Source organism: Boleophthalmus pectinirostris, unplaced genomic scaffold, assembly GCF_026225935.1.
Source record: "Boleophthalmus pectinirostris isolate CB_2022bp ecotype Guang Dong unplaced genomic scaffold, ASM2622593v1 HiC_scaffold_3, whole genome shotgun sequence".
Classification (NCBI taxonomy): domain Eukaryota; kingdom Metazoa; phylum Chordata; class Actinopteri; order Gobiiformes; family Gobiidae; genus Boleophthalmus; species Boleophthalmus pectinirostris.
The window spans coordinates 20,687,492-20,697,031 of NW_026571299.1; the positions used below are offsets into that span (position 1 = coordinate 20,687,492).

The 9,540-nt window shown below is 37.0% G+C and overlaps 2 protein-coding genes across 3 annotated transcripts; both read right to left on the bottom strand.

Moving 5' to 3' along the window:
• Window positions 1-78: 78 nt before the first annotated feature.
• On the bottom strand, window positions 79-5,035 carry mybl2b (v-myb avian myeloblastosis viral oncogene homolog-like 2b). Its single transcript, XM_055160501.1, has 15 exons — window positions 4,785-5,035; window positions 4,265-4,361; window positions 4,121-4,192; window positions 3,944-4,036; window positions 3,608-3,828; window positions 3,400-3,532; window positions 3,262-3,318; window positions 2,985-3,182; window positions 2,596-2,868; window positions 2,359-2,501; window positions 2,186-2,285; window positions 1,999-2,109; window positions 1,045-1,155; window positions 835-966; window positions 79-759 (listed from the first exon to the last, which is right to left on the bottom strand). Exons 1-15 carry the CDS (start codon window positions 4,802-4,804, stop codon window positions 631-633), a joined length of 1,890 nt encoding a protein of 629 aa, XP_055016476.1. The 5' UTR covers window positions 4,805-5,035; the 3' UTR covers window positions 79-630.
• Window positions 5,036-6,240: 1,205 nt separating this feature from the next.
• Window positions 6,241-9,260, bottom strand: ift52 (intraflagellar transport 52 homolog (Chlamydomonas)). 2 transcript variants are annotated; one of them, XM_055160503.1, is made up of 14 exons: window positions 9,119-9,260; window positions 8,611-8,748; window positions 8,446-8,533; window positions 8,225-8,354; window positions 8,066-8,141; window positions 7,921-7,992; window positions 7,712-7,838; window positions 7,549-7,632; window positions 7,409-7,477; window positions 7,078-7,232; window positions 6,890-6,977; window positions 6,692-6,800; window positions 6,455-6,600; window positions 6,241-6,390 (listed from the first exon to the last, which is right to left on the bottom strand). In XM_055160503.1, the coding sequence occupies exons 2-14, from the start codon at window positions 8,727-8,729 to the stop codon at window positions 6,349-6,351; spliced, it is 1,305 nt and encodes a 434-aa protein (XP_055016478.1). In that variant the 5' UTR covers window positions 8,730-8,748; window positions 9,119-9,260; the 3' UTR covers window positions 6,241-6,348. The 2 variants fall into 2 exon arrangements, with proteins under 2 accessions (XP_055016478.1, XP_055016477.1); XM_055160502.1 differs by lacking the exon at window positions 9,119-9,260 and adding an exon at window positions 8,842-9,109.
• Window positions 9,261-9,540: the final 280 nt, after the last annotated feature.

The window sequence follows — 9,540 nt, forward strand, 5'->3', positions numbered from 1 at the left end:
TATCCATGTAATAATTATGACTTTGCCTACATGAATTTTGCCTACACAAGTGGTATATTTAAGACATGCTAGACAAACTTAAATGTTTTACATTTTATTTCATTCTGAAAATCGTGACAAAAACAGCTATTTACATAGTGTCAAATAAAACACAATACTCCAGTATATGTATTATCTTCTATTCCATCTACCCATTCCTGATGCAAACATTTGTATATTTTCTCTTTACTGATTGATTACACTGAATTCAGCAATGTTTTAGCAACATTTCACAGCCTATTACATACATTATCAATCACCTTTGAAACATTTAGTTCCAAAATTAGAAATCTGACCATGAGGTACAACCTGGGTTATCCCCATTTAAAACACTGTTAATTTACAAAGACATTATACAACCAATCAGTACTTTCCTTGATTTTTTTTAAGAGCAAGAGTGTGTGATACATGTACCTTTTCTACTGGTTATTTGTGACTTGCTGCTTGGGTTATCTCTAATGAACCCACCTGCAATCTGTTTTGAAAATTACTGATACAAAGAGACCAGTCTAGCCTCATATCATAAAATCAATGTGTGACAAAATTTTCTTCCCAGCAGTGTACAATTCAAACAATAAATATAAAGTACTTTCAAGACAAAATGAGTGCTCTGTTATGACCATGTGACTTCAGTGAACGAAGAAAGCGCCTTGCCTTCTCATTCATTATTAACTGGTCTTTAGTTTGTCCACATACAACAGTTTCCCACTCTTTTGTCATCTGAAAAAGAAAGATAATTATATACACTATAAACACTTCACAGCATATTACCTTAGAGCACAGAAGTATACTTACTCTAGGCATGTGTAGAGCATTGGGGAAAAAAGCACTGTCACTTGGCCCCAAAAGGAAACCCTGATCCAAGATATTTTCATGGCTTCTATTACAAAGTGATGTAGAGCTTAGAGAAATTAACATAGGTTCTTCCTGCGAATAAAAAAAAAAAAAAAATTACATAAAGTCAAACTAGATTGATAAATATGCAAACATTTTACTAAATCTCACCTTAATGTAACGTTTGGCCTCAGTTTTCATAGATTTGCGCTTAGATGATGGCATGTGACAGTCCATAACATCTAGAGCCAATGACTTGCGCACCTTCATTGGTTGGCGGTGCTTGAAAAGGGGAAAAAAAACAAAAAACATTTTAATATCTATTTTTGAACAGAGAAAGATCAAAGAAAACGCCTACACATGTCTAACTTGCAAATTGTGAATTTTATTAGGACATTGTATACTAGGGGTGGGATGAGACCATTTCCACAAGATGAGACAAGACATGAGATTTGGTCCATGAGAATAAGACAAGATGAAATGTCGATATAATTTATAATAAATAAATAGTGTGGTTCAGTTCACAATTTTGGTCCATGTTGATTTCCTTTATTTTATTTTGTTGTCAATGTAATGCTGCTTTTTGGAACTAAAGCATCTCATGAAACGTAACTCACCCACACAAGCCCTTTTTTGTTAAATCCAAAACTTAACAGATGGGGAAAAAAAATCTCACAAAGTCATTATTTTCATGTGGGCAAAATTTTGTGGCAATTTTGTCTCGCAATATCTTGTGGCATAAGATTCGTGTTCGTGTACTTTTTTTTAGTGGTCACCTAGACTTCTTAGCTTTGTCAAAATTTTTTAAACAACCATTTTTTAAATTCTAATGATACACAATAATGTAATGCAAGTAGTTGTTTAGTGAAGTCTGGTTGGGGGAAGAGTTTGAATAAGGGTCCTTACACCTTATAACCATTTGAAAAGGCACTCAGTACTTGTAATGTATGACTCTTAGGCGTGACTTGAGTGGCATGCAGCGTCAAACCAGGGTGTTAACAAAAAGTTCCCAGGGCCAGCCAGTAGTTTTTCGCAAAATACTCAAACGTGATACACAAGATGAATATATGGCTTAATGTTGCTCATCTAATATAATAAAATAATAAAAAGTACAGTTATGTTTACCGTAGTTTTGCGTCTTTGTTCAGGTGGTGTTGAACAGGCAACAGATAAATCAATTCCAGCATCTCTGAGGATCACTTCATTTATATCATCTTCAAGATTTGGGGTCTGAGGCTAAAGTAGGAATAAAAACGTCAGCAAATCTGCACATTAATGTACTATGAGACACTCAACCACATGAAACACTCACCAGTGGCTGGAGTGGGCCGTATTTTTCCATAGCATTTTTGAAAGGAGTAGGAGTACGTGGGGTTGTACAGAGCTCGGATTTGTAATTTGGTGTAACAAACCTGGACATGTGGATGCAGACATGTTAAAATGAGATCAACTTTCAACATTTTTTGCAAGCCGGGGAATACATACACAGAGTTTTCCTTCTGAATTAAAGGTGTCTTGTCACGCTGCAGAGGTGTTGTCACAGAGGCTTTCTGGCTGCATACAGGTGTTGATGTGAGAGACGGATTCTCCAAGTCATGGGTATCTTGCTTGGTCCACATGTTGAGGAACTGAAATAACAAATGCAGTTAAATGCTATAAACATCCACTTACATTACTCCTTAAAGTGATATGCAATGAACTGATACACTACATGAAGCTTACCTGTGATGGGGAAAAGGGTAGGATTTTCACGGGTGTGCTTTTTGGAGTCCTGGAGTTGTTGGCATCAGGAGACAAAGCGATGCGTCTATGGCTTTTGCGGTTAAGTATAGCGGGCGGGGTGACACCACCAGGAGAGATTGGGATGAGCTCTCCCTTACTGCTTTTGCTGAGTTCCTGTAAAGCACTGCCTTCAAGACGAAATTGGTGACGTTCAGGGCTGGGGTTTTCTTCTGGCAGATCAAAAGCAGCTAAGTTGCACCACCCATCCAGGTCCTAAAGCAAAAAAATATATAATGTCATATATATATTTTTAAATTATTTTAATTTAGCTATATAAGTAGATTACAGTCGCAAAATGGCAAGATATTAGTCCACCAATAGTTACATACCCCATCTACCATATCAAGCACTTCCTTCAGGGCTGGGCCAGTAGGAGACAAAAAGCCTGAACCGTCCACCACCCAACTAGTGCTATTCATGTCAACCGTGTCTGAATCCACTTTAGGTGTCGAGTTGACCTTTGCTGTGGTGTCAGCCTTTGTGGAAGCATCATTACTTGGTCCAGCTCGGACTGAGATTGGAAGTTCCTTTGGAAAAAAAAAAAACAGGGTTTAACCAGTGCATAAAAAGTCACCCACTACATTATAAAAAGAACAAGATACTTACAATATGATGCACAGTATGTTTATGGTCTTGATCAATATCTACTGAGCAAGTGGAAATCTGGAATCAGAAATAATTTAATGAAGATTGAATTTTGCATTGTTTCATTAATCTTTGATAAGAGAGTAAGTAAAACTTTACCTGTACATTTTTATCAACTTTGGCCAACAGTTCATCAAGTTCTTCTGGGGTAATTACCTCACCCGTATAAAATCCCAACTCAATCTTGCGCCTGATGGTTGAATTCCAATGATTCTTCACTGCATTGTCAGTCCTAAATAGGGAAAATAATTATCAGGGTTTTTTATACAGTTAAAAACACATTACATTAAGCCATAACTGTAGTTACCGTCCAGGCAGTAATTTTGCAATCTCAGCCCAACGGTTTCCCAGTAGACAGTGAGCTTTGTAAATGATAAGATCTTCCTCTGCTGTCCAGGATGACTTCTTGACATTTGGATTGAGGTGGTTATGCCAGCGCTCCCTGCACTGTTTTCCTAGCCTTCCCTTTAGATGCTTGGCTACCACTGCCCACTGTTTATTTCCATAACGATTTACAAGCTCTATAACCTAAAAAACAATTGAACACCACATACACTATGGTTACAAGTATATTTTTGTCTTTAAATTTTACTTGCTCATAAGGTGAGACAATTGGACACATTTTCCCATTTCTAGTACCCACCTTCTCATCCTCCTCCTTGGTCCATGGACCCTTAACCAATTCTGGATCCAAGACTTTAAACCAACGATGCTGACACTGGTGTTCACTGTGGGTCTACAAAAACACAGTGTTTCATATAGTAGGCATTCATTAGCGATGCACAGTTACAGGCACTGTTGAGGAAAAAAAATGACTCACTGGAATGAGACTGGCAATACTTTTCCAGTCAGAAGTTCCCAGTTGTTGAACCAAAGCTTTCAGTCCATCATCCTGAGAAGGAAAAATAGGTTATTTGCTGCAGTTCTTCAGACTATGGCAGAGTCTACTAAAGATCTCACTGACCTCCTCTTGTGTCCATTTCACCTTCACTTTCCCACCATCCCTCTGCTCTGCCACATCGGAGTCTGTATCTTGGTGCATGGTCTCTTCTGCATCCTCACTGTGGGTAAACAATGAAGTGTTGAGAGCATTGCTAACTCAGAGACAAGAACACTGCAAACTGTAAAGACTGTCCCGCCCAGATGCTACATCGCGGTGCTACTTCAGTGTAGCAAAAATAATCATAAATGCACGTGAGGTAAAATATGGATTTACTTAATATAAATGACATGGTGAACCAAATTAAAACCTCATTCCAGAAGAGGTTAAATGGTGTCTGCCGAAATATTCTAGCTTCGCGATACTGTCCCGGAAAAAGGCGGCACATTGGCAAAATGTGGGACGAAAAGACCAACTTTGACGGCCTTAAAAACACCGGACTGACACTGACTGCATACATAACTGCTCTGATATGCAATTAAAATTTAAGTCACAAAATAACCACAACTAATGCTTCACCGAAAACAATGATCTAGAAGCCTACCTGCGAGGCCACCAAGACATTTCCCTTGAATTCCCTTTTCACGAAGAGGCACCAATTTGTCCTTCCGAGGGTGCAGAATATAAGCGTTCCAGTTTAGTATTCTATAGTATATATTTTCATGTATAAAACAATCTCAAGTTTGATCCGTAGTGCAGATAGTGGCAGATAGTTGCAGACAGCTGGATCCTGTAGCCCCATGGATAGTCCGCGCTCTGGTTTCTATCTCGCGCCCACTGACTAGGGAGTGACGTAAGCGCGCAGTACGTCTGCGCGTAAAACACGTTTACGTTCCTGTCTTTTAATAGATCCATGGTTCCTGTAGTCCTCCTTCCTATTTATAAATTGCATTTATTTTATTTTAATTTAATTAAGGAGCTGAAGAACATTAACATTATCCAGGACTGGGTAATTATTTTGTTTAATTAAAATTTATCCTACCTGTTACTGGCTTGTGTTTAATGGAAATTATAATTATAATAACATTTTAAAACACGAGGTAAAAATAATTAGTAATTAAAAGTTAATTAAAGTATAACAGTGAAGGCAAGAAAACCATGTTGTTGTTTTTTTAATAACCATGAATAAATATAATTAAAAGTTACAATTCGAATTATTTATTTATTTATTTTATTTTTTTTTATGGGTAGAAGTTGATGTGCTTTACACTGAAAAGCAGGGTCCACTTCCTTCAGATTGATGAGACTTCCAGCTGGGCCAATTAAGTAGCCTTATCTAGTTCAGCTGTCTTCTACAGGCCCAAGGACACCATGGATAAGGCGTTTGGTTACAAAGGTATAATCAACAAACTTTACTACTTTACTTTATTCTAAAGGTATAATCAACAAAATTTACTGTGACCATTGCTGTATTGTAGCTGTGTTCTGTGTTGCATTTTGTAGATCTGAAAAGTTTTGAGTGTTCATCCCCGTCTGAACTTGACAAGAGGTTTTATGAGGAACAGAGCTTGCTGTCCGCTTTGTCACTGACTCAGCTATCAACATCGAGAGTGTCCAATGAATCTGTGGCCAACAACGGGTCTGATATGAGGCTGTCCATACTGGCCTCCCTCTCCACCTCCTTGGAACCCATCTCTCCATCTCCAGTTTTATCTGTGTCCAGCATAAATGAGCCAGACCCAGATGGTTGCTACCTAAATGTGCCTCTACAGGGAAAGTCCTCCACACCACAGTTGTTCCTTCCAAAACAAAAGACTACCGGCTGTGACCAGTCATTCACTGACCTGGTCGGCTCACAGATTTGTTGGGATGTTTCCATTATTAAATCCGAGAGCCCAAAAATCACAATGGAGCCGAGTGCTTCTGAGTTAGCTTGGAGCCCCAAACAACCATCTTTGCAAGAGCCTGATCCTAGACTGTCTCCCTGATTTTCTTTATTTTATACATTTAAATGTTTTTAAAAGATCTGAATCACTGAATAAAATGTTGAATTGCTAAAATGTCTTATCAATATAGACATGTTTTATTTAGGAATGTATAATTGAATTTACATGAATTACAAAAACCACAGAAGTGCATGGTATAGGAACAAGTACATTGTACATTGCTCATAATGGATTGAAAGGCACCTCTGCGTCAATGTCCTGCTCCTGTAAAAGAGACAATTAGATTAAGCAGTGGTGGTTGTAATGAAAAGCATATAATTTATGTTACCTGATTGAGTTTCTTGAATTCAACAACTTGGAAGAAGACATGTTCCAAAATGTGCTTGGCATCTCTCTTGTCTTTGTCCAACTTTCCAGTCACCCCCAAAATCTCTCCACATTTTCGTACATAAAACTCAAGATCATCCTCTGTGCCTGAACAATAAACATTTGCATATCAAAATCTTCATTACTCTTGAGAGAATAATGCAGCTATAAGAAAAAAAAAATATGAAGGAGAACTTACATTTATTGGTGAGTTGAGCAAGGCGTACCTTCTCAGATGAGAATGACTCATCCAGATCAAACAGATCAAGCATTGGTGGAGGTAAATCGCTTATAGAAGGAGGAAACACCTAAACAATACAATAAAATTTGGAATTGGATACAAGATAGGGAATTACAATAATTCAGTATATTTACTATAAGACATATGATGACTTACAGCAGGCTGGAGCTGAGGAAGTGGAGTCTCAAACTGTGGGGTGATCAACTGAAGAGCCTCACATTTAACATTAAGTTGCTTGTAGGCACTGTAGACAAACAGGTTCACCATAAAAAGATGCACTATATATTTTTTTTTACTAGAATGTTCCACAGTATGGCATTCACTTAATACATATATCAACTTACCTAATAACTTGGGGCAAAGTGTCGGTGGACATGTTAAACAGTGACGTAACAAAGAGTTGTGTGAAGTCCCTGGGGTTTTCATCACCTTCTTGTAAACAAACTCGCCGTTGCTCAGACAAGCCTCCAGTGTCTGGCAACATGGTGTAATCTGTGATCTGAGGGTTGAATGACCAATGATTGAAAGCAATAGGGTACAGTTTTCACTGTATAATGGACTTAAATCATACCACTATTAAATAAATGCTATTATTTGATTATTTTACTTGTATAAAGATTCATATGTTTAAGCTCAAGTAAATTATTAGTATTTGTTCACAAATAGATTCCATACCTCTGGATCTTCGGCATCAATCTGATTGAGTTGAACTGTATCAGTCATAAACCATTGCAGCAAAACATCCTAAAAATAAACATGATTTCATATATTGTTTAAATACTTATAACTGATACACTAGAAGTACAGTGACTCACCAGGATTTTACTATTCTCCTCTTTATCTATGTATTGGTCACTAAACATATGACAGGAGCCCAGTACAGCTAATTTGCCAGCCTCCTAGAAGAAACAGAGAAAAAAAGTATATATTAATCTACATGAACAAATGTAATAATTGTTTTTTTTTAAATCAACTTACCTTTCCTTGGTAAAAGGCTAAAACAGGTCTGTTAAGGGGGAAACAGACTGAGCCACTTGAAAGAACTGCTACAGCAGGTTTCATTACACTCAGCGTAGCGCCATATGGGTAGACAAATGTTAAAGCTCTGTAAAAACCCAATTATCATGAGGTTGTTTTTTTTAAATTCAGTACAAAAAATCAAGTTCTGAAAATAACAGATACATTACTGTGCATTATTTCCCACATTTTCATCTTCTGTAATTCCAGTCATAGCTTTTCCAGCTGCTCGGCTGATTTCCCTACAATAAAAATAGTCTTAAAAAGAAAGTCTTAACAATAATTTAAGATAAAACACAAATTTAAGCAACAAACCTATTCAAGACACCATTGGATACAAGTGCCTCTTTTGGATGGAAGTATTTATAATATACATTCCTCACAACAGCATCTACATGTCATTAAGAATAAAACTATTAAAAAAAAGAAACTCAATGAATCTATAGAAATCTGGCGAACATTTTACAGACATACCACTATTGACCATTATGCCCAAGTCTTCCAGCAGAAAGTTAATATTGGTGTCAAATTTAGATTCTCCTCCTTCACCCAGCATTACAAGTACATTCCCTCCTTCATCAAGGTAATGTTTAAGTATCTCCATCTGTAAAAGCGGACAGACAATCAGATAGTTAATGTATTTAGATGAAATGTGATTTAAATGTGCTTGTGTTTTTGACTTAATAATTATTAACCTCTGTTGCAGTGAACCTCTCCCTTGGACCAGCAGTGATCCACAATCTACCCCCTTTCATCTTCTCCAATGTCAATTCCTCCTTCATACTATACATGACAACGATAATGGTATTTTAAAGTCACAATGGTCACAATACTTGGCCGTGAAAAAGAACACTGCTCACCTCTGAATTTTCCATTGAGCCCTGAGTCTTTTCTGCAGCAATTTGTATCCGTTGCTTGTGGTAAACAGTTCCCTTTTCGAAGCATTAAAAATCACCGTGTTATTCTGATCTTTATCCATTATTGGGGTTTTCTTGTAGCTGTGAAGAAAAACAAATGTCATTTAATTTACAAATTTCTTTGAGATTATGTTAAATTTGAACAAAGGCAAATCAGAAATTGGAATAACTCACCATCTGTTTTTCCTCTGCTTTAAAACACACTTGAACACTGGCTGTCCACTAACGCTAAACACTCTGTTACGTTATTAAACTTAATCTAATAACTCATGTTTATAAAGGCTGCTAGCAGTTAGTTGTATGTACTGTGATGCTAATAAAGCTGTAAAGCACAAGCCTCAACTATTACTGTTTTCAAGATTTCTGTAGCTAGCCTTATGTGGCTAACGGGACTAACCTTACGTTTGCTAACGTGACGCATTTGTTTCTTTCCACGAATAACTTAGCCTACCTTCATCAGTGGTCAAACAGTATTATCATCCAGTCTTTCGTCGAGATATATTGTAAAAAAAAAAAAAAGGTGAATATTATATGTACTATTACAAGCTTAAGGTTTATGAATGTATCTTTTCCTGTTGCATGATGGGAGATCGTGTGGTAACTAGGGGCGCTAAACCTTAGCAACCGACAAACCAGCTTTGCTACAAGAGGCCGAGGATCTGACTCTGCCCAACATCAAAACAGAGACAAACTTACACTGACTGTATGCATGATTCTTTCTCATAGTATGTGTATGCATATATATTCATGAAGGCAACAAATTGTATGAGTCGTACAGCTAAATTTAGCAAACAAACATGTTTTATTTATTTATTTTATAGATTAGTATAAAACATGTTAGCGCATAAATAAATATGTTTTAAAATAAAATCA

What these genes read in the sequence shown, in the direction of transcription:
- mybl2b (XM_055160501.1), bottom strand. Translation starts at nt 4,804, where the DNA reads ATGTCTTGGTGGCCTCGCAG. An exon ending in TGCTTGATATGGTAGATGGG is followed by an intron (nt 2,869 to 2,984) that starts GTATGTAACTAT and finishes TTTTTGCTTTAG; the next exon opens with GACCTGGATGGGTGGTGCAA. An exon ending in TACCCTTTTCCCCATCACAG is followed by an intron (nt 2,502 to 2,595) that starts GTAAGCTTCATG and finishes TTGTTATTTCAG; the next exon opens with TTCCTCAACATGTGGACCAA.
- ift52 (XM_055160503.1), bottom strand. Translation starts at nt 8,729, where the DNA reads ATGGATAAAGATCAGAATAACACGGTGATTTTTAATGCTTCGAAAAGG. An exon ending in TCCAATGGTGTCTTGAATAG is followed by an intron (nt 7,993 to 8,065) that starts GTTTGTTGCTTA and finishes TTTTTATTGTAG; the next exon opens with GGAAATCAGCCGAGCAGCTG. An exon ending in AATGTGGGAAATAATGCACA is followed by an intron (nt 7,839 to 7,920) that starts GTAATGTATCTG and finishes GGGTTTTTACAG; the next exon opens with AGCTTTAACATTTGTCTACC.